At 47.6% G+C, this 24801-nt stretch overlaps 1 protein-coding gene across 4 annotated transcripts in view; it reads right to left on the bottom strand.

The window, feature by feature from the left end:
* MAP7D3 (MAP7 domain containing 3) overlaps nucleotides 1-24801 on the bottom strand; it is a 387643-nt gene that overhangs the window by 148104 nt on the left and 214738 nt on the right. For all 4 annotated transcript variants that reach the window (XM_030210055.1, XM_030210053.1, XM_030210056.1 and 1 more), the window contains 2 exons: nucleotides 22586-22639; nucleotides 9761-9836 (listed from right to left, as the gene is read on the bottom strand). In XM_030210055.1, the coding sequence (XP_030065915.1) occupies nucleotides 9761-9836; nucleotides 22586-22639 (130 nt within the window). The remainder of the gene's footprint in view (nucleotides 1-9760; nucleotides 9837-22585; nucleotides 22640-24801) is intronic.

The raw sequence follows: 24801 nt of genomic DNA, 5'->3' as shown, positions 1-24801 counted from the left end.
GTCTAAGTGCTCCCCATTCTCACTGCCTCTTAGTTTGCTAAATTTTTTTGTCAATACAGTTACTATCCTTTGTGATGGGTTTCTTTGATTGTTGCTTAGGCCTAATTCTGTCAGGTGTTGAGGTTGTCAGCTTGAGTTCCTTTCATGAATTTTCTGATGGTGAAATAGTCACCTGTTTTGTCTTCATTATCAGAAAGGCACTGTCTGATCCTTGCTCTTTTTAGGTAGTGAAGTTTTAGAGGACCAGTTTGCTCTATTTTTGGCAAAGTAGTGAAGGGAAAATTAGGTTCTTACCTTGATAATTTTCTTTCCTTTAGTCACAGCAGATGAATCCATTAACTGATGGGTTGTATCCGCCTAGCAGCAGGTGGAGATAGAGAACACTGAAAACACATGGTATTCCTGGACGCCCAGCCCCCATCTGCCTTCAGTATATGAAATTTCCAAAGCAGAGTGAATAAGAAAGGCAAAATACCATAAACTTTCCTCACAGAGAACAAACGCCCCTGAACTGGAGCAATAACCAAACAAAGGAGGGACGCTATCAACCTCCTGCAATAAAAACAGCATGTAGTAACTCTGATAGCTTGTCTTCAAGTACTCCTGATGAGGCACAATGTCTGTATGCAACATCTGTACAAAACCTAAAGTCAGTCAGGGAGGGATCATGGATTCATCTGCTGTGACTAAAGGAAAGAAAATTATCAAGGTAAGAACCTAATTTTCCCTTCCTTGTCATCAACAGCAGATGAATCCATTAACTGATGGGATGTACCAAAGCACTCCCTAAGCAGGGTGGGAACAGGCAACTCTGTAAGCAAGCACTTGCGCTCCAAAATGCACATCCTGCTGTGCTGCCACATCCAGCCTGTAATGCCGCACGAAAGAGCTGAGAAGCCCAGGTAGCCACACGACAGATCTCCTGAAGAGAAAAAACACCCGTTTCAGCCCACGAAGAGGACATTGCCCTCGTAGAGTGCGCTTTTAACGCTTCAGGCGGCGACCGCCCTGAAAGCAGGTAAGCTGAAAAAATGAGTTCCTTAAGCCATCGGGCTATACTGGCCTTAGACGCTGGAAACCCCCGTCAGGGACCTGCCAACAGAACAAATAAATGATCAGAATTCCTAAACTCATTTGACATCTGCAGATACTGCCACAGAGCCCTGCGGACATCCAAAAGGCGCAATTGCCCAAAGAAGTCCGGAAACTCCTCTTTAGAGATGAAAGGAAGAAAGATGGGCTGGTTGAGGTAAAAAGCTGAAACCACCTTAGGCAGAAAAGAAGGCACCATACGAACAGTTACCCCAGATTCGGAGAACTGCAGAAAAGGATCCCAACAGGAAAGAGCCTGACGCTCAGACACTCTTCTAGCCAACGTCATTGCCACTAAAAAAAACTGTCTTGAGAGTCACATCCTTCTCAGGAGCCCGTTTAAGAGGCTCAAACGGAGATCGCTGGAGCACCTTCAACACGAGCCCCAGGTTCCAAGTCGGACAAGGCGACCACAAAGGAGGACGGAGACGAAGCGCCCCTCTGAGAAAACGGAGAATATCCGGATGAGCAGCAAGGGACAATCCGGAGACTTTCCCCCGGAAGCAGGTCAACGCTGCCACTTGAACTCGAAGGGAATTGTAGGCCAGGCCCTTTTGTAGCCCGTCCTGCAAAAAGTCCAGCAAGAGCGAGACTGTTGCCAGAGTCGGCAAGATAGACTTTGGCATACACCACGCCTCAAAAGTGTGCCAGATCCGAGCATAAATCGCAGGGGTAGACCGCGTGTGAGCCTGCAAGAGCGTGGCAATAACCTTATTAGAATAGCCCTTGTCCCTCAATTGCTCCCTCTCAAGAGCCAGGCCGTAAGACCAAAGCGGCAAAGATCTTCCATAGTCACCGGACCCTGAACTAACAGGTTCGGAACCCGAGGCAAAGGAAGAGGCGCGTTCACCAGCATCTGTCGGAGATCCGTGTACCACGGACGCCTTGACCAATCCGGGGCGATGAGAATCACCAATTCTTGGTGCAGATGAATCTGAAATAGAACTCGCCCTATCAAGGGCCAAGGAGGGAACACATACAGAAGGCCTGAGGGCCAAGGTTGAGCCAGAGCATCCAACCCCGCCGAGCGAGGATCTCTCCTTCTGCTGAAAAAGTGAGGGACTTTGGCGTTTACGCTTGACGCCTTGAGATCCAAGCCTGGAGTCCCCCATTTGGCACAAATCTGAAGAAAAACTTTGCCAGTTCCCATTCCGCTGGGTCGATTTGATGTCTGCTGAGGAAATTGGCTTGCTCGTTGCTCTGACCGGCTATGTGAGCCGTAGACAGCAGCTCTAGGTGGCGCTCGGCCCAGTCGCAGATCTGAGACGCCTCCGCAGCCAGGGCCCTGCACCGAGTGCCACCCTGGTGATTGATGTAGGCCACAGCCGTCGTGTTGTCCGACAGAACTCGGACAGGAAGACCCTTCAGCATCCTGTGGAAGACCAGAAGAGCCTGAAATATCGCTCTCAGTTCCAAGTGATTGATGGACCATCCCGCTTCCGCGGTGGACCACAGACCCTGAGCATAGCGTCCCCGGTAATGAGCTCCTCAGCCCGAAAGGCTCCATTATCACCAGACACCAAAAAGGAAGAGCCAGTGGCTTCCCCTGCCGCAGCCTGCTGTCGGAAAGCCACCAATCCATACTGTGCTGGGCCGCAGGAAGCCACCGTAGTTTGCGTTGGTATTTCTGGGCAATCGGAGACCATTGCTGAAGCACAGCAGGCTGCAGCGGTCTCATGTGAGCTCTCGCCCAGGGAACCAACTCTATGGTGGCCGTCATCGATCCCAGGAGCTGAACAAAGTCCTAAGCTCGAGGGCGAGGCATCCGCAGGAGCAGGCGGACCTGATTCTGAAGCTTGAGCCACCTGCTGTCGGGAAGAAAAATGAACCCCGAAGCCATGTCGAACCGGACCCCCAAATACTCGAGAGACTGAGGGGGGTCAGGTGACTTTTGGGCATACTGACTACCCAGCCCAGAGTCTGAAGAACTGTAACAACTCTGGCTGTGGCAAGTCGACTCTCGTCTGCCGAATCCGCTCTGATGAGCCAGTCGTCGAGATAAAGGTGAACTCTGATACCCTCTCGCCTGAGAAAGGCAGCCACTAACACCATGACCTTGGAAAAATTCCGAGGGGCAGTCGCCAGGCCGAAAGGCAAGGTGCGAAACTGGAAATGTTGGCTCAATACCGCAAACCGGAGAAACCGCTAATGTGGCAGCCAGATGGGAATATGCAAGTATGCTTCCCTGAGGTCCAGAGACGTGAGAAACTGTCCTGGCTGTACAACCGCAATGACAGAGTGCAGGATTTCCATGTGGCAGTGTCGCACTCCTAAGGCCTCGCTGACTCTGAGTAAGTCGAGGATAGGTCTGAACAACCCGCATTTTCGAGGCACCACAAAATAGATGGAGTAGCGACCGCAGCCACGTTCGGCGGGAGGAACCGGAACCACCGGTCCGAGCTTCAGCAACACCTGCAAGGTCTAGTATACTGCCGCCCGCTTGACAGCAGTGCCACATCGGGACTCCAAAAATGCGTCTCCTACTGGGATGGCAAATTCTAGCCGGTAACCTTCTCTGATCAGGTCTAGGACCCACTGATCCGAAGTAATCTTGGTCCACACCTTGAAAAAGAGGGAGAGACGACCCCCCCTACTGCGGGAACCGACAAGTGGACTGGTGCCCCATCATTGTGGAGGATGCCCCTGAACTCCTGGACATTGCCCGGACGCCGACGCCACGCGTTTGTCTGAACGAAAGGAGTTCCTTTGCTGGAAACGGGTACGTTGACCAAACCCCGCAGAGCACCCCGGGCAATACCTGCGAGCTTCACGAAAACGTGGCCTGGAAGAGGAGGGAAAAGAAGAAGGCCTCGGCCTATCCTCAGGCAACCGTTGGGACTTAGAGTCCCCTAGGTCCTTAACAATCTTCTCCAAATCCTCCCCAAATAAAAGAAGGCCCCGAAAGGGCAACCTCACCAGCCTTTGTTTAGAGGCCATGTCAGCTGCCCAATACCGGAGCCAAAGAAGGCGGTGGGCAGCAACCGCCACAGACATCTGCTTAGCCAAAGCTCTGACCAGATCATAAAGGGCATCAGCCAAGAAAGACAGGGCAGACTCCATACGCGGGCCGACCTCAGCGAGGGAACCCGCTCCATCGGCAGGCTGCTCAACCGCCTGTTGCAACCAGAAAAGGCAGGCCCCGGCTGCATAGGAACTGCAAATAGCCACCCATAAGGAAAGGCCCGAGATATCAAAGGACCGCTTCAGCGCGGCTTCCAGCCGCCGGTCCTGCATATTTTTCAAAGCGACCCCTCCCTCCATCGGGAGTGTAGTCTTTTTAGTCACAGCTGTGACTAAAGCATCCACTTTATGCATCCCAAAGAGGGTCAACTGACTTTCCCTCAGGGGGTAAAGGTGACACATAGCCCTGGCCACCTTCAAGGGACCCTCAGGGTCAGACCACTGAGCTGAAATAAGCTCTTGGATGGAAGCATGAACGGGAAAAGCCTGAAAAGGCTTCTTAGTGCTAGCCATCCTAGGATTAATAGAAAAGGCAGCACCCTCATCAGGATCTTCAATACAAAGGGCCTGTAAGGCATCAGAAATGAGAGCTGGCAGCTCATCGCGGTGGAAAATCCGAACCGCTTTAGGGTCATCAAACTCCTGTGGCAAGCAGCCACCCTCATCTGGATCATCAGTCTGTGAGGGCCTGCCAGATCACTCAGACGCCCCGAAACTAGACCACGGGGGAGAACAGAGTGAAGAGTCCCCCTCAGACGGGGTACTCACTCGTCTACGCTTAGCGTCAGCCAAAAGCTCGTGGGAAGAAATAAAGTCTCCAGCAGACGTTGGGCTATTAAGAACCGGAGGCAACCCAGACCAACAGGAATTGTCAGGAGCCTCAGGAAGTGCTCTTTTTAACATAAAGCCTTATGCATCAGCAGCACAAAATTCAGGGGAGAAAAACTCACCCTGTACATCCGCCCCCAACATTGGGGGAAGCAGAGGCAGAAGCTCCTCTAGAAACCTCGAAATGAGGCGTCCCCCTGCTCTCAGACCCCTCCGCAACTGCGAGGGTTGAGTCACGCGGTGCCTCCAAGATGGCGGCTGCTGCCAACTCCGGCGGGCGGGAAGAATCACCGCCTGCCATGCTCGTGCCAGCATTAGCATATAGGCAGCATGTGCTGCAAAGCCCCGCTGCTGATCTGTGTTTCCCACAGTGGGAGCAGCGCTTAACCCCTTCAGAAGCCATCAAATACAGAAAACAAAATACTTACCTCCCACAGAGCGCTGTCAGCTGGAACCTCCCCGGAGGAGCTAGGCACCACTCTCACCTCAGGAGATCGACTCAAACGAGCTGCGGTCAAGCTGCACCGAACCAGGAGCTAAGGAGAAAGCCTCTGTTTTTTTTTTTTACTGTGAGGAAAGTTAGAGGCAGGCAGCCACAGAGGAACTCGGGGAGGAGGGGGAATGAGTTAAGGCAGGGACAGAGAAAACCAAGTATGCCTTTAAAGTGGGTACCACCAGCCACAACACCCCCGCAGAAATCCAGGAGCTGAGAAGCGACGTCCACACCTGCTGGGAGATAGAGATATACTGAAGGCAGATGGGGGCTGGGTGTCTAGGAACACCATGTGCTTTTAGTGTTCTCTATTTCCATCTGCTGGTAGGCGGATACAACCCATCAGTTAATGGATTCATCTGCTGTTGATGACAAGGAATGTTTCTTTAGCCTATAGAATACTGCCTGCATCTTTGAAAACAGCAATTGTGAAACTTTGTTTAAAAAATGCTGCATTAAGTCATGCTGATTTGAATAGTTACAACTCTATTTCAAATCCTTCCTCCTTGGCTGTTGATTAAAAAGTGTGTTTTGCTGCACCTAAGTGATGACATTTTTATTTTTTTGGAAGAGCATGTATTGTTGGATTCTAAGCAATGTGGTTTTCAAAAGGGTTTTAGTACAGAAGCAGCTCTTGTTTCAGTACTTGATTCCTTGTGGCAGGGTTTGATAAGGAAGAAGCTTCCTTGCTGGCTATGTTTGACATAGCATCCACTTTTGATACTCTTAGCTTGGTTTTAATCTTACTTGTCTACTCGGTTGCAGAAGGCTGTTTTCTAGGGGGACTCCACTCATTCAGCTACATTAGTTAACAGCTGTTGGCAACCTGTTAGGCTTACACACGTTTAGATTTTGGATCTATGCAGATGATATTCAGATAGAGCTATCTTATGCTTTGGTATCAGGTTATCTTTTACATCTAAATGCACGTATCCCTACAGTTAAGACCTAGATTGCTGAAGAACAAGCTTAAACTGAATGTACTGAAAACAAATTCTTTGGGTTGGTAGCACTGCTTCCTCTAAGCTGAGTGGGATTCTTCCACCTAAAGTTCTGCCAATGGGGGGGGGGGGGGGGGGGGGGGGGGGTGCTATTTCACTATCACATGTTCAATAGTGAGGGACAGGCAAACTCTGCAGGACTCCAGGGAACCTGTCTGTCCCTAGTGATTGAAAAGACAATATTGAAGCACGCCCACTCCCACTGGCAGCAGTGCAGTTGGAGGACAGTTTACAGTTTACTTACTTTTTGATATACCGTAAATCGTAAAAATATTACATCTAGGGGGTTTACAGGTTACTAATAAAATAACATTATGTTAAAATAAAATTAAGACAAAATAAATAGACAGTATAAATAATCAGGGAAGACAGGACTGTACATATGAATATGCACGCGGGCCACTCCTGAGAAACTTCACCACTGTTTGAAGTCTCCACCATTTGGAGATATAGCTCTCACTGTGGTTCAGTGAAGTCCCACAGCTTTGGAAATAGTTTTGTAACCCTTTCCAGACTGATATTTCAACAGTATTTTTCTTATCTGTTTTAGAATTTTCTTTGATTGTGGCATATCACTGTTGTAGAAACCTTGTGATGACTATGGTTTCTCTCATGGTAAGGTTCAATATATAGAGAGGTTTAGATTCAAAAGGCCTGGCTGTGTTCAATCAGCTGAATCTAATTATCAATTAAATTTGGGCAATTGATTGATTCAGTAACTAAAGGGACAGTTACTTTTTCACATGGGTGATATGCAAGGTCATGCAAGGTTCCATGTTAGGAGTTACGGACCAAGAAAGGGATCTGGGTGTCGTTGTCGATAATACACTGAAACCTTCTGCTCAGTGTGCTACTGCAGCTAGGAAAGCGAACAGAATGTTGGGTATTATTAGGAAAGGTATGGAAAACAGGTGTGAGGATGTTATAATGCCGTTGTATCACTCCATGGTGCGACCGCACCTTGAGTATTGTGTTCAATTCTGGTCGCCGCATCTCAAGAAAGATATACAGTGGTGGAAATAAGTATTTGATCCCTTGCTGATTTTGTAAGTTTGCCCACTGACAAAGACATGAGCAGCCCATAATTGAAGGGTAGGTTATTGGTAACAGTGAGAGATAGCACATCACAAATTAAATCCGGAAAATCACATTGTGGAAAGTATATGAATTTATTTGCATTCTGCAGAGGGAAATAAGTATTTAATCCCTCTGGCAAACAAGACCTAATACTTGGTGGCAAAACCCTTGTTGGCAAGCACAGCGGTCAGACGTCTTCTGTAGTTGATGATGAGGTTTGCACACATGTTAGGAGGAATTTTGGTCCACTCCTCTTTGCAGATCATCTCTAAATCATTAAGAGTTCTGGGCTGTCGCTTGGCAACTCGCAGCTTCAGCTCCCTCCATAAGTTTTCAATGGGATTAAGGTCTGGTGACTGGCTAGGCCACTCCATGACCCTAATGTGCTTCTTCCTGAGCCACTCCTTTGTTGCCTTGGCTGTATGTTTTGGGTCATTGTCGTGCTGGAAGACCCAGCCACGACCCATTTTTAAGGCCCTGGCGGAGGGAAGGAGGTTGTCACTCAGAATTGTACGGTACATGGCCCCATCCATTCTCCCATTGATGCGGTGAAGTAGTCCTGTGCCCTTAGCAGAGAAACACCCCCAAAACATAACATTTCCACCTCCATGCTTGACAGTGGGGACGGTGTTCTTTGGGTCATAGGCAGCATTTCTCTTCCTCCAAACACGGCGAGTTGAGTTCATGCCAAAGAGCTCAATTTTTGTCTCATCTGACCACAGCACCTTCTCCCAATCACTCTCGGCATCATCCAGGTGTTCACTGGCAAACTTCAGACGGGCCGTCACATGTGCCTTCCGGAGCAGGGGGACCTTGCGGGCACTGCAGGATTGCAATCCGTTATGTCGTAATGTGTTACCAATGGTTTTCGTGGTGACAGTGGTCCCAGCTGCCTTGAGATCATTGACAAGTTCCCCCCTTGTAGTTGTAGGCTGATTTCTAACCTTCCTCATGATCAAGGATACCCCACGAGGTGAGATTTTGCGTGGAGCCCCAGATCTTTGTCGATTGACAGTCATTTTGTACTTCTTCCATTTTCTTACTATGGCACCAACAGTTGTCTCCTTTTCGCCCAGCGTCTTACTGATGGTTTTGTAGCCCATTCCAGCCTTGTGCAGGTGTATGATCTTGTCCCTGACATCCTTAGACAGCTCCTTGCTCTTGGCCATTTTGTAGAGGTTAGAGTCTGACTGATTCACTGAGTCTGTGGACAGGTGTCTTTCATACAGGTGACCATTGCCGACAGCTGTCTGTCATGCAGGTAACGAGTTGATTTGGAGCATCTACCTGGTCTGTAGGGGCCAGATCTCTTACTGGTTGGTGGGGGATCAAATACTTATTTCCCTCTGCAGAATGCAAATAAATTCATATACTTTCCACAATGTGATTTTCCGGATTTAATTTGTGATGTGCTATCTCTCACTGTTACCAATAACCTACCCTTCAATTATGGGCTGCTCATGTCTTTGTCAGTGGGCAAACTTACAAAATCAGCAAGGGATCAAATACTTATTTCCACCACTGTAGTAGAATTGGAAAAGGTGCAGCGAAGGGCGACTAAAATGATAGCGGGGATGGGACGACTTCCCTATGAAGAAAGACTAAGGAGGCTAGGGCTTTTCAGCTTGGAGAAGAGACGGCTGAGGGGAGACATGATAGAGGTATATAAAATAATGAGTGGAGTGGAACAGGTGGATGTGAAGCATCTGTTCACGCTTTCCAAAAATACTAGGACTAGGGGGCATGCGATGAAACTACAGTGTAGTAAATTTAAAACAAATCGGAGAAAATTCTTCTTCACCCAACCCATAATTAAACTTTGGACTTCGTTGCCGGAGAACGTGGTGAAGGCGGTTAGCTTAGTAGAGTTTAAAAAGGGGTTAGACGGTTTCCTAAAGGACAAGTCCATAAACCACTACTAAATGGACTTGGGGAAAATCCACAATTCCAGGAATAACACGTATAGAATGTTTGTATGTTTGGGAAGCTTGCCAGGTGCCCTTGGCCTGGATTGGCCGCTGTTGTGGACAGGATGCTGGGCTCGATGGACCCTTGGTCTTTCCCAGTGTGGCATTACTTATGTACTTATATGGGTATTGGATAACTTTGTTCCTTAAATAAATGAAATTATAGTTTAAAAACTGTGCTTATTCAGGTTTTCTTTGTCTAATATTACATTTTGTTTAAAAATCAAAAACCATCCAGTGTGACATATATGCAGTGATAGGGGAAATCAGGAGGGGGAAAAAAACTTCACATCATTGTAGACATAATTTACAGCAAATATATAGCTCTGATTGTTACCTACCAAGTTGATCAGTCTGATAAAGAATTAATGGTCCTTCTTCACTGTCTTCAGTACCTTGGTCAGATCTTTCTTCACTCTGTCAATAAAATGTCAGCAATTATAACCAAACTATTTTTGTAACTGTTAAAGTAATTTGAAACTGACACATTTATTTTGAACTTTGTCAATATAAGAACATAAGCGTTGCCATACTGGGACAGACCAAAGGTCTATCAAGCCCAGCATCCTGTTTCAAACAGTGGCCAATCCAGGTTACAAGTACCTGGCAAGATCCCCAAACCATACAATACATTTTATGCTGCTTATCCTAGAACTAAGCAGTGGAATTTCCCCAAGTCCATCTTAATAATAGCTTATGGACTTTTCTTTTAGGAAGTTATCCAAACCTTTTTTATTTATTCATTCTTTCTGTGAATAATATTTATTAAAGTTTTCAGTCTTGTCTATTATATTCTATACTACGCCATATAAAATATATTGGTAGAACCTGTAAATGCTGATCAGAGTGAAGAAGATATCTTGAAGTTGCATCCCCTGTTGGAGCTATCACACCGAACTTCAACCAATAAATGACAAACTGTTGCTAAAATGTTATTTCACTGATATATTCTTTACTCAGTGGACTACAGAACAAATCATTACGACGATTGAATTGTGTCACTAATTTTGCTGAATTTTTGAGATTTTGAATATAGTTTATGATTGTTGCGCAATATCATCAATGGTGTTCACTGTTTAACACAAGTCACATATACAGGGGGAGATTCTATATACGGCGCCTAAAAAAAAAAATCAGCACTGAAATCAGTGCCGACTAAGCGTATTCTATAATTGGCACTTAGATTTAGGCGCTGATTATAGAATACACTTAGTTGATATTTCAGTGCCTAAATCTATGCACATCCATTTACACCAATGAAAATGTGGTGTAAATCCTGGCAAGTAAAGGCGCACTGGTACAGATTCTATAAATAGGCATATAAATTTCAGAATGCCCACGAAACAAAGTAACATAGTAGATGACGGCAGAAAAAGACCTGCACGGTCCATCCAGTCTGCCCAACAAGATAAACTCATATGTGCTACTTTTTGTGTATACCTTACCTTGAATTGTATCTGCCATTTTCAGGGCACAGACCGTAGAAGTCTGCCCAGCACTAGCCCGCCTTCCACCACCAGCTCTGCCACCCAATCTCGGCTAAGCTTCTGAGGATCCATTCCTTCTGAACAGGATTCCTTTATGTTTATCCCACGCATGTTTGAATTCCGTTACCATTTTTATCTCCACCACCTCCGTGAGAGGGCATTCCAAGTTTCCACCACTCTCTCCATGAAAAAATACTTCCTGACATTTGTCCCACCTATAACCCCCATTTCCCCCGCCCATTTCCCCACCCATAACCATGCCCTTTTTTGCCTGCGCGCGTTAGAAGTTTGGTGTACATCGTTACAGAATACGCCTAGCGATCTGGGTGCCTAAATTCTAATCGGTGCCAATTAGTGCTCATTGTTGCACACATTATGAATCAGAGCGGATCTCCAGGTGCGCTACACAGAATCCAGGGCATAATGACTAGTTTATTAAAAAGTGTGCTCAATACAGGTCACTAAGAATACCTTAAATTCTGATGGTCCACCCTTTCATATTTAATAAGTCATTGTTTTGTATTTAAAAAATCAAAGGTGTGTGCAGTGTCAAAACCCACCCCCAGAACACTATCTCAGTGAGTACAAGTATTTGTAAAATAGCACTATGGCAGAAATTCTATAAGTGGACCCTCACTGTAGGTGCCATGATGCCGTGTGGTGAGTACCTATTCTGTAGTGGCATCTAAGCATTCAGATGCCATTATCAGGTAAAATTATGTATCATACCTGATAATTTTCTTTCCATTAATCATAGCTGATCAATCCATAGACTGGTGGGTTGTGTCCATCTACCAGCAGGTGGAGATAGAGAGCAATCCTTTTGCCTCCCTATATGTGGTCATGTGCTGCAGGAAACTCCTCAGTATGTCGATATCCAAGCTCCATCCGCAGGACTCAGCACTTAGAGAATTACACCCACAAAGGGACACTCTGCCCAGCTCACCACCGTCGAAACGGGGGAGGGGAATTAACCCAGCTCATCCCCACACAAGTGGGGGAGGGGAATCCGTCCAGCTCATCTCCGCAGAGCAGGGGAGGGACACCACACCCGCCGATGCGGGGGGATCTGGCTTATCCTGCAACCGCAACCGCGGGAGGAGCTGACTGACCCTAACACCGCCGAAGCGGGAGGGGTACAAAGCTGCCCTACTGCCGCACGAAGCGGGAGGGAGCGCCGGCAGAATTTAAGTCTCAATCCAGCCCCGTAAAACGGAGGGGAGAGGAATGCAGCAGCTCACTGTAACACAAATTCGTCTCAACTCTTGAAGAATCCATTGAAAACCTTGAACACGAAGTCCTCCTGAACAGGAACTGAAGACTAAACTTGAACCTGAAATGCAACCAGAATATAAACAGTAGAGATATCTGGGAGGGGCTATGGATTGATCAGCTATGATTAATGGAAAGAAAATTATCAGGTATGATACATAATTTTACCTTCCATATCATCATGCTGATCAATCCATAGACTGGTGGAATGTACCGAAGCAGTACTCACCCAGGGCGGAACATAGAAATCCCTGACCGCAACACTGAAGCTCCAAACCGGGCCTCCGCCCGAGCAGCCACAGTCAAGCGGTAATGCCTGGAGAAGGTATGGGCCGATGCCCAAGTTGCCGCCTTGCAAATCTCTTCCAAGGAGACGGACCCGGCCTCTGCCATCGAGGCCGCCTGAGCTCTAGTGGAGTGAGCCTTCAGCTGGATAGGCGGCACCTTCCCCGCGGCCACATAAGCCGCTGCAATGGCTTCCTTGACCCATCTTGCCACTGTAGGCTTAGCAGCCTGCAGACCCTTACGAGGACCTGCAAACAGGACAAACAGATGATCCGACTTCCGGAAATCATTGGTCACTTCCAAGTATCTGATGATGACTTGTCTCACATCCAGATATTTGAGAGCAGAGTATTCCTCTGGGTAGTCCTCCCTACGAAAGGAAGGGAGACAGAGCTGCTGATTCACATGGAAGCGAGAAACAATCTTGGGCAGGAAGGAAGGCACTGTGCGAATAGACACTCCTGCCTCAGTGAACTGCAGAAAGGGCTCTCAACATGAGAGTGCCTGGAGCTCGGAAACTCTTCTGGCTGAAGTGATAGCCACCAAAAAGACTGCTTTCAACGTCAGGTCTTTCAGAGATGCCCTTGACAAGGGTTCAAAAGGCGGCTTCTGCAAGGCTCTTAGCACCAGGTTGAGATTCCACGCAGGCACCACTGAGTGCAGAGGAGGGCGCAGGTGATTAACTCCCTTGAGAAAACGCACCACATCTGGCTGCGAAGCCAGGGAAGCACCCTTCAGGCGGCCCCTGAAGCAAGCCAGAGCCGCTACCTGGACTTTAAGGGAACTGAGCGACAGGCCTTTCTCCAGACCTTCTTGCAGGAACGCCAACACTGAAGAGATTGGAGCAGTGAAGGGAGAAAGTGAGCCTGCTTCACACCACGCTGCAAAGGTACGCCAAACCCTGGCGTAAGCAGTAGAAGTAGAGCGCTTCCTCGCTCTCAGCATAGTGGCAATGACCTTGTCTGAGAAGCCCTTCTTCCTCAGACGCTGCCGCTCAATAGCAAGGCCGTAAGACCAAAGGGGGAGGGATCCTCCATCACCACGGGACCCTGATGCAACAGGCCCTGCTCCACTGGCAGCCGCAGAGGATCGTCCACTGAGAGCCTGATCAAGTCCGCATACCAGGGACGTCTGGGCCAGTCCGGACCCACCAGGATTATCCGGCCCGGATGCTTTGCCACCCGGTCTAGCACCCTGCCCAACATGGGCCAGGGCGGGAACACATAGAGAAGCTCCTGTGTTGGCCACTGTTGGAGAAGAGCATCTACTCCCAGGGATCGAGGGTCCCGTCCTCTGCTGAAAAAGCGCGGCACTTGGCAATTGGCCAATGACGCCATCAGATCTAGGCTCGGCTGGCCCCAGCGCTTCGTGATGTCCAAGAACGCCTGAGCAGATAGCTGCCACTCTCCGGGATCCAAGGTATGGCGACTGAGAAAGTCCACCTTGACATTCATGACTCCGGCAATGTGGGCCGCTGACAGCTGTTCCAGGTTCGCTTCCGCCCACTGGCATAGATTCATGGCCTCCTTGGCTAGAGGGGCGCTCTTGGTACCTCCCTGGCGGTTGACATAGGCCACAGCCGTGGCATTGCCCGACAGGACCCGTACTGGCTTCAACGCCAGTACCGGGATGAACTCCAAAAGCGCCAACCGAATGGCTCTGAGTTCCAGGAGGTTGATAGACCACTTTGCCTCTGCAGAAGACCAGAGCCCCTGCGCTGTCCTTCCCAAGCAGTGGGCTCCCCAGCCCGACAAAGAGGCGTCCGTTGTGACGACAATCCACTCTGGGGTCACCAGAGGCATTCCTGCAGACAACTTGTCTGTCTGCAGCCACCAGCTCAGCGCCTTGCGCACTGCTGGGTCCAAGGGAAGGCGCACAGCATAATCCTCCGACACCGGAGTCCAGCGCTGCAGCAGAGAGTGTTGTAGTGGTCTCATATGAGCCCTGGCCCAGGGCACTACTTCCATCGTGGCCGTCATAGAGCCCAACAGCTGCACATAGTCCCAAGCCCGAAGAGGAGAGGCTACTAGGAACTGGTCCACCTGAGCTTGAAGTTTGACAATCCGATTGTCTGGCAGGAACACTCTGCCCACTTGGGTGTCGAATCGAACTCCCAGATACTCCAGGGACTGAGTCGGGCGCAGCTGGCTCTTCTCCCAGTTGATGATCCACCCCAGGGAGCTCAAAAGAGCAATCACCCGGTCCACAGCTTTGCCGCACTCTGCATAAGAGGGGGCTCGGATCAACCAGTCGTCCAGATAAGGATGGACTTGTACTCCTTCCTTTCGCAGGAAGGCCGTGATGACCACCATTACTTTGGAGAAGGTCCGCGGAGCAGTAGCCAACCCGAAAGGGAGGGCTCTGAACTGGAAGTGTCGGCCCAGGACTGCAAAACGCAGAAAGCGTTGATGAGGAGGCCAGATGGGAATATGCAGTACGCTTCCTTGATGTCCAAGGAAGCCAAGAACTCCTCTGCCTTCACTGCCGCTATAACAGAGCGGAGAGTCTCCATGCGAAAGTGCCGCACTTTCAAGGCCCGAATGACCCCTCCCTTTGAGGTCGAGGATAGGCCGGACAGAACCTCCTTTCTTTGGTACCACAAAGTAAATGGAGTAACGTCCCTTGCCAATCTGATTTTCTGGCACCGGAACGACCACACCCAGGCGTATCAGGTTGTCCAAGGTCTGCTGCACTGCCACAGCTTTGACCGGAGACTTGCAGGGAGAGAGTACAAACCCGACTCGTAAGGGTCGGCAGAACTCTAGCTTGTAGCCGTCTCTGATGACTTCTAGCACCCAAGCGTCTGAAGTTACCCTGGTCCACTCGCCCAGAAACGAGGACAGCCGTCCTCCAATCTGCACTGGGCCATGGACCAGGACCCCGTCATTGGGTACGAGACCCTGGGGGAGGACCGGAGGGCGCACCTCCGGGACGGCGGTCTCTGCGAAATGAATGCTGCTTGGGGGAGAAGTTCCTCTTGAAGGAAGAGGGGGCAGAGGAGCCCGACTTGCCCGGGCGGTACCGACGGGCTTTCTGAAACCGTCCTCTGGAGATACCGGGGCGAGCACTGGCCCGAGCCCTGACCTCTGGTAACCTCTTGCCCTTAGACGTGCCGAGATCGGTCACGATTTTGTCCAGCTCGACCCCAAAGAGCAGCTTGCCTTTAAAAGGCAACTTAGCCAGGCGGGACTTAGAGGCGTGGTCCGCAGACCAATGTTTCAGCCAAAGCCAGCGCCGCGCAGAGACTGTCTGAGCCATACCTTTAGCCGAGGCTCTCAAGACATCATACAGTAAGTCTGCCAAATAAGCCAAGCCCGATACCAGGGCCGGCCAGTCAGCCCTCAAGGAAGGATCCAAGGGGGAAGCCCGCTGCACCATCGTCAGGCACGCCCTGGCCACATAGGAGCCGCAAACTGAGGCCTGCAAACTTAAGGCAGCCGCCTCGAAGGACGACCTTAAAGCCGCTTCCAATCTTCTGTCTTGGGCGTCCTTTAGGGCCGTGCCACCTTCCACCGGCAACGCCGTTTTCTTAGTCACCGCAGTGATTAAAGAATCCACGGTAGGCCAAATAAAGGCCTCACGTTCACTTTCAGGCAAAGGATAGAGGCGGGACATAGCCCTAGCCACTTTGAGGCTCGCTTCCGGGACATCCCATTGAGCCGAAATTAAGGTGTGCATGGCATCATGCACGTGGAAGGTTCTAGGCGGGCGCTTCGTCCCCAGCATAATGGCAGAGCCAACAGGGGCTGAAGGGAGAGACGTCCTCTGTCGAGGAAATCTTCAAAATGCTCATGGCCTGCAGTAACAGGTTGGGCAAATCCTCTGAGCGAAAGATCCGCGCTGCAGAGGGGTCATCCGCTCCATCCGAGCGGGAATCCGTCTCCTCCAAGGAATCCCCAAAGGACCGTTGGGAGAACTCAGATACGCTGCCCTCATCTACATCAGAGGAAACAGCGTCCTCTAAGGCCTGGGAATCCACCCGAGGGCGTTTACTGCCGGGGGCCTCAACCCCGTTATCGGACAAGGGAGAAGGGGCAGCGATTTGCATAAGGAAGGCCTGATGCAGCAGCAAAATAAACTCGGGGGAGAAACCCCCCAGACTGTGTATTTCAGCAGCCTGGGCCACAGCCCTAGACGCACCCTCAACCGGCGCTCGCAAGAGCGGGGGAGCAACATGCTGCGCATCCAAGATGGCGTCCGGCGCGACACTCCGCGAAGGAGCCGCGCGGGAAGAACGGCGCTTAACTTTAGCCGCTTTTTTGCCGTCGCCCAAATCAAGGGCGGCCATGGCATGAACGTCTCCCACCTCAAGGGCGGCCCAAGAAGAAGCCGTCCGAGCAGCGTGGCCGGCCAAGATGGCGGAGGCGAGCAGCGGGGGATGGGCGTTTATGGCGGGAAAAACCGCCGCACCGGAGGAAGAACCGGGACCTTGACTGGCCTCCAAACTGACACCCAACAAAGGCGAATCAGACTTTAAAACCCCCGCATCCCCGCTAGACGCGCACACGCGGTCCGGGGAGCGATTCTTTGCGCCCTCGCCCTCCGACGCCATCAGCCACGTGGAGATCAATCGGGGAACCCTCTGCCCGCTATAAAAAGGTAAAAATTACCTGCTTTCCGCTCCGAGCTGTAACGACCTGGTGTCCCAGTGAGTAGCTGCAATAAACGTTTAAATAAACGTCGAAATAAACGCCCTTAAGGACGTCCACAATTTTTTTTTTTTTTTAAACGGAGCCAGCGGGAGGGGGGAGAAAAGGAGGGACCTGGCACCACCAGGTTTGCACTTGCTCAAGAAGAGCCCTCAACCCCAGGCACTCAACAAAACCTAAAAATTAGGCTTGGAGGCCTAGCCAGAGCTGCTGCTGTGTGTGACCACCACCTGCTGAGATAGAGAACATACAGAGGAGTTTCCGGCAGCACATGACCACATATAGGGAGGCAAAAGGATTGCTCTCTATCTCCACCTGCTGGTAGATGGACACAACCCACCAGTCTATGGATTGATCAGCATGATGATATGGAAAATACTAATGTAACCTGGTATTGATACATCTTACATTTAGGCATCCAGAGTTACACCAGCCAAAGACTTGCTATAACTGCAGGCTCTTAAATGCAACTGAAACGTGCATAACTTATCTATAAATAAATAACTTAGTGTTCTGTAATGTACACATGTAAATGGGAGCCCTACCCATGTATATGCCCAACTTGCACTTTATGCACCCTTTACAGAACAGCACTTAGGGTTCTCACATGTTTTAAGTGCTACATTTTTGTGCTTTTATGTGTGCAAAGGAGTGTGTACCTGCAGGTGCAAAATTCTGGAGGTGCTATTTATGTGTATACTTTTGCCGGCATATACAGTGGGCAATTTCACAGAAGTCCACTTCCATGGCTACTCTTTTACCCTTGACTTGGGGTGTATGTATTCATGAGATCCAAAGAGCACAACCAATGGAGTTTGGGGTTTGTTTGTTTAGAAGGGAATAATGGCAACCAGGTAAATTAGCTCAAACTCTTTTGAAAAGATATTTATTAACACCTCTTAATTCAGGACGGGACAGAATCCTTCAGTTTTCTTTGGACACAAATAAATGTCTAGAACTAAAATACCCACCTTTCCTATGGTGGTCTAACTTGAATGCCTTGGTCTGTAAATGGACAAGCAGTTCCTAGTCAGAAGGGGGATAAAATAATCCTTGTGGAAGGTGCTTTGGTGTGATTTCCAATAAGCACAATCTATAATCCTCTTTTATAATCTGGGACCCAGTTGGCCGAGGATACTTAGAACAAAAGATTTGTGAAAAACCTCCATTTCTCCCAATAGGGATTGTTTGGAATGGAGACTGATACATGCCCTCTAGATCTAGTTCAACTTTCATTTTGACTGGGCTACCAAGTGGGAGAGATCTTGAGCTACTGCTGATGGGGACAAATGGATAGAAGAATGGGTCATTTAAAAAAAAAAAAAAAAAAACCTGGATTTAAGGTGACAAAAAAAAGAGCATCTGATTTGTAGACCAGAAGAAAAAGATCAACTGGCTCTCTAACTCCATCCCAACAGAGATTCTCTTTACTGCAGGACATAAAGATCTTCTAAGTTAGAGAGCTTCACAAAATCACTTCTCAATATTCTTGTGAGAGATATGACCACCTCGAGACTGTATTATTTTGGTAACTTTGTGAGACATCTTCCCCTTCCTTTTCCTTCATTGATTTGACAGCTGATAAGTACATAAGTACTTAAGCATCGCCATGCTGGGACAGACCAAGGGTCCATCGAGCCCAGCACCCTGTCTCAGACAGCGGTCAAAAGAACAAACAATTTGTCCCGCCCATACCAGAAATAGTGGATTTTTCCCACGTCCATTCAATAACATTCTATGGCCTTTTCCTCCAGGAAGCCATCCAACCCTTTTTTAAATTCTGCTAAGTCAACGCCTTAACCACTTTTTCCGGCAACAAATTCCAGAGTCTAACTACACATTGAGTGAAGAAAAATTTCCTCCGATTTGTTCTAAATTTACTACACTGCAGCTTCATCGCATGCCCCCTTGTCCTAGTATTTTTGGAAAGCGTAAACAGATGCTCCACATCGACCCTTTCCATTCCACTCATTATGCTCTTGCTAGGGCATTCCAGGAAGAGATATTTAATTTACAGTCTTCTTTGTCTCCTATATATATTCCCTTTTTGCAAGGTTTTTTTGCTTCTGTCTCTGGATTTCATAGCTTTGTTCTCCCTTCTCATTTAGAAGTGTCTTGTGTGATTATAGGTCTTAAATCTTCTACCGCTTCTAACAACACTTTGCCTACCCCATTACTTCTGATTTGCATTCTATTATCTTGCCAGGTATTTGTGACCTGGATAGGCCACAGTTGGAAACAGGATGCTGGGCTTGATGGACCTTTGGTCTGTCCCAGTATGGCAATACTTATGCACTCATATCTCTTTTAGTCTTAGAAAGAGTATTGTCCTTTCAGAATGGAAGGAATCCTCTTATTTGCCTTAGATTGAAGGGCCTAAAATCAGACCCCTCTGTATCCACAAATCATCATCCAACTTTTAATTTACTTTTCATCTCTAAAATCATAGAAGTAGTAGTGGTAGATCAATAACTATCTATATAAAAGTGAATGCTCTTCATCCAAAACAGACTGTCTTTCATGTTCCATCACCCCACTAAATGCGCTCTTCTAGGCATACTTGATTTCCTCAGAACAACTATGAATCAGGGTTGTGATGTCCTCCTATTGTCTCTTGACTTTTCCGTCGTATTCAACCTAGTAAACAAGCTTTAAAGAACTGAGAAGCATAACCCAGTTGTTCTAGACTGGTCTAGTGAACAAAAAGGAAGAGGCTAATCAATGCCACTATCCACCTGGAATCTCTGATGGTTCAGACAGCACAAATCTGTACCTAGGAAAAGTGCTTTCTGCTACATCTGTGCTGAGGTATCTGAACATCTCCAGTGCTTTTTAGAAGGAAACTTCATGAATTTTTTTTATACCTCAGATCTGTGCAAGTATTCAGAGGATGGCTGAACTTTGGGCTTGGAAAGCCATCAATGAGTTTTGTGTTAGTTTGGATGATATCTGGTGCTGTTCCTCTGCAGTTGGACTCTTGAAGCTTCTGTGCAGGAAGGCCAAGGCTAGAATGAGCAGAGCCAACTGATCTCTGCACAGACAATGTCTTTCTCTTTTTCTCTTGGGCAATCAGATGTTTCTTCTATACATTTTAGCAACTGCAGAGCTAGTTCAAATGGGCCTTTCTATGCTCATGGAGACATCCTTCCACAATGTTTGCAGTCAGACAGTTCAATTATGGTGTAAGCCCAGACAAATTAAGTATCTGGAAAGGGAAACAAAGCTCTAGATATTTCTCCCACAAAGCAGACAAGAGCAGAATCCTATCTGGGATATTTCAACCAAGAGAAAAAAATAGTTTTTCTTTTGTTAAAGAAGAAAAAAAAGAAGAAAACCAATGAAAAATGTCAAAACACATGCAGAGGTGAAAACCTCAAACACAACTGAAAATCCTTGTTTTTGCATCTGTTCTGTAGAGCACAAAAAACAAAACTGAGGGACTGAGGAGACTGCTGCACACAGGAAAGGATGCACATGTTGAGAACTTTATACTAGATTTGAGCTCTGGGATAGCTGTTCCATACTGGTGCGGTTGGATAACATTGCCCACTTGTATGCCCGATTTGATTCTGCTTGTCAACGAGGAAAGAAAACCCCCCCATTTTTATTATCATTTTCTGTTCCTGCTCAGAAAAGGTATGTTGCAAAACAGAATGAAAATCCTACAAAAGAGAAGGAAGAATCATTTCTTAAGCCTGATGATATATCAAAAGGGCTCAGTTCAGTGAAAACATTTTGAAGGTAGACTGCACCATTTTATCACTTTTCTGCTCCTTAGTCTGGTTAACAGTCTCATATTAGTTTAGATTCTCCTCAGCTGTTTATAGTTGCAGGAATTATTCTGCACATAGCAGGGTCACCAAGAAGCGTATTTTCAAAGCACTTAGACTTACAAAGTTCCATAGGCTACAATGGGACTTTGTAAGTCTAAGTGCTTTGAAAATAAGCCCCCAAGTGGCCATCCACCTTAGTCATCAGATTGGAACAGCATTCTTATATAAGTAAACAAAAAAATGTGTAAAAATGCAAAGAAGAAAATAAGGGAACAGAGGAAGCCAGAAAAAAAAAGTTAATGGATTTCTAGTCCTTTTATGAAAATAAAAAAGGTTGCTGTGGATGGCATACCCAGCACTGAAGTTGCTAACAAAGCTGTAAGATCATAGTGAACATTATCACACACTGGAATTTTTATTCTAATGAATTCCTATAAACATCTGTGAAGAACTTTGGAAATACAGACACAAAACACAGAACAAATTAGCAATACAAAGGCTACAAACAGTACTCCTTGAGAAATTCTGTTCAACTGTGCATTGCAGAATTTGCATAGAATTTCCTACCTGCACAGAATTCTACAGTTGATATGCAGAATTCTGCACAGACACCAGCACCTCTTCTTTATTTTCTCTTCCCTGCCTTTATCTTCACACAGGCAGTGGTGCATATTAGGCTGCTTCTTCCTTTGCTACTCTAGAACATACTGCTTATTTGAACTGTCTGTACTGCCGTAGAGCTCTATGGTTCAAATGAACAGTCATGCCCAGGATGGCAGAAGAGGGGGGACACAGTCTGATGTGTACCATGTGCCTCCTCCTCTTGCCACACAATTGGGGCAGGGAAGGAAGACATATTGTAATGGGAGGATGTGAGAAGCCAGGGGGAGGGATTCTAGAGCAGGCTGAAGATAAGTACAGATAAAAGGGGATGCCATGTATGCGGTGGGTTCCTGAAGCAGGCTGGGTCAGACGGGATGCCACAGGGAAGGTTTCTGGAGCAGGTTGGGGAGGAAGCGCATGCGTAGGGATGTACCTTGTTGGTGGGGGGACATAACAAGCTTGGGGTATGCCGAGTTAGTTGAGGATGTGGTTAGAGATGGGGCACAGCAAGTTCTGGGATGTGCAACAGTGGTAGTTTTGGGGGTATAATAAGTATGATGATGGTGCCATGGAGATGGGGGAGCAGCAAGCCTGAAGGTATGCCATGCGAGTGTGGGGAGCCAGCTTGAGAGTGTACCATGGGGTTTATATGTGAGGAGCAGGGAAAGAGAAGGTGGGTGAGAGTATATGCTGGGGATGCATGTGTGTGGGAGAGGGAGACAATGGGGACAGAGATAATTAGGGATCTTGCTGGGAGTTAGAGGGACAGAGAAGGGGGATAATGTGGGGGGGGGGGGGGGTTGGAGAAGAGAGAACTGCAGTTGGAACATGAGATACAGCTGGAAAGGGTGGAACCTAAGAAAGGATAAGGTGGGGTGGGGGATTTCCGTCCTAGGGGAGGAATCGGACTTTATAATGAGAGAATTCTGCGCCAAAACCCCCAAAACAAACAAACAAACAAAAAAAACCCTTAAAAATGAACTATGCAAAATTTTAAAATATATTCTACGTAGAATGTTCAAAATTTTTCTGCAGAATCCCTCCAGGAGTAAAAGAGCAAACCAATGAACACAAGAATCATGAACACACAAACTTACTTTGGCATCATTGTGATCTGTCTTTCTAGTTCTTTTCATTATTTCTTCAATTCTCTGAAAATGAAAATAAATCAAACAGTACAAAATTACAGATTTTCTGAGTTTACATTTAGCATCAACTTCTACTGCTATTATAGAAAAAATATCACAAAATCAGGCAGAACTTATCACATGCCTACATCACTGTGTATCAATCTCATTCAAATATCTAGGAGAAAATCTAGTCTGCCAGCTAAAATAAGGAACCAAGGGAATGCCTCAAATTCCTCCTTCAAATCTTGCTTTTCCAATGACTGTTTAGAAAAACGGTCACCATAATTTGCCTCAGTGTACCCAGCTTCAAATATGTAATAAACAGCATTGTTCCTCTTCCCTTACATATCTTATACTCCTGGGGGAATTTTGTGTACAATATTTTAAAATTCTATATACAGTGGGGGAAATAAGTATTTGATCCCTTGCTGATTTTGTAAGTTTGCCCACTGACAAAGACATGAGCAGCCCATAATTGAAGGGTAGGTTATTGGTAACAGTGAGAGATAGCACATCACAAATTAAATCCGGAAAATCACATTGTGGAAAGTATATGAATTTATTTGCATTCTGCAGAGGGAAATAAGTATTTGATCCCCCACCAACCAGTAAGAGATCTGGCCCCTACAGACCAGGTAGATGCTCCAAATCAACTCGTTACCTGCATGACAGACAGCTGTCGGCAATGGTCACCTGTATGAAAGACACCTGTCCACAGACTCAGTGAATCAGTCAGACTCTAACCTCTACAAAATGGCCAAGAGCAAGGAACTGTCTAAGGATGTCAGGGACAAGATCATACACCTGCACAAGGCTGGAATGGGCTACAAAACCATCAGTAAGACGCTGGGCGAAAAGGAGACAACTGTTGGTGCCATAGTAAGAAAATGGAAGAAGTACAAAATGACTGTCAATCGACAAAGATCTGGGGCTCCACGCAAAATCTCACCTCGTGGGGTATCCTTGATCATGAGGAAGGTTAGAAATCAGCCTACAACTACAAGGGGGGAACTTGTCAATGATCTCAAGGCAGCTGGGACCACTGTCACCACGAAAACCATTGGTAACACATTACGACATAACGGATTGCAATCCTGCAGTGCCCGCAAGGTCCCCCTGCTCCGGAAGGCACATGTGACGGCCCGTCTGAAGTTTGCCAGTGAACACCTGGATGATGCCGAGAGTGATTGGGAGAAGGTGCTGTGGTCAGATGAGACAAAAATTGAGCTCTTTGGCATGAACTCAACTCGCCGTGTTTGGAGGAAGAGAAATGCTGCCTATGACCCAAAGAACACCGTCCCCACTGTCAAGCATGGAGGTGGAAATGTTATGTTTTGGGGGTGTTTCTCTGCTAAGGGCACAGGACTACTTCACCGCATCAATGGGAGAATGGATGGGGCCATGTACCGTACAATTCTGAGTGACAACCTCCTTCCCTCCGCCAGGGCCTTAAAAATGGGTCGTGGCTGGGTCTTCCAGCACGACAATGACCCAAAACATACAGCCAAGGCAACAAAGGAGTGGCTCAGGAAGAAGCACATTAGGGTCATGGAGTGGCCTAGCCAGTCACCAGACCTTAATCCCATTGAAAACTTATGGAGGGAGCTGAAGCTGAGAGTTGCCAAGCGACAGCCCAGAACTCTTAATGATTTAGAGATGATCTGCAAAGAGGAGTGGACCAAAATTCCTCCTGACATGTGTGCAAACCTCATCATCAACTACAGAAGACGTCTGACCGCTGTGCTTGCCAACAAGGGTTTTGCCACCAAGTATTAGGTCTTGTTTGCCAGAGGGATTAAATACTTATTTCCCTCTGCAGAATGCAAATAAATTCATATACTTTCCACAATGTGATTTTCCGGATTTAATTTGTGATGTGCTATCTCTCACTGTTACCAATAACCTACCCTTCAATTATGGGCTGCTCATGTCTTTGTCAGTGGGCAAACTTACAAAATCAGCAAGGGATCAAATACTTATTTCCCCCACTGTAGTTACTTATACGAGTATCTGTACCTGAAGAATAGGATGATCCTCCACACACCGCCAAGGACACTAAGGTCCTCCCAAGGACTTTCACTAACTACACCCTCTCCAAAAGACATTACACAATGTGATACCTGCAAGAGAGCCTTCTCCGGAGTAGCCCCCACACTCTGGAATGCATTGCCTGAAAGGCTCCG

Source organism: Microcaecilia unicolor, chromosome 7 (assembly GCF_901765095.1).
Source record: "Microcaecilia unicolor chromosome 7, aMicUni1.1, whole genome shotgun sequence".
Taxonomy (NCBI): Eukaryota; Metazoa; Chordata; class Amphibia; order Gymnophiona; family Siphonopidae; genus Microcaecilia; species Microcaecilia unicolor.
Note: the sequence above shows the minus strand (reverse complement) of the source record. Positions and strands in the feature narration are given on the sequence as shown.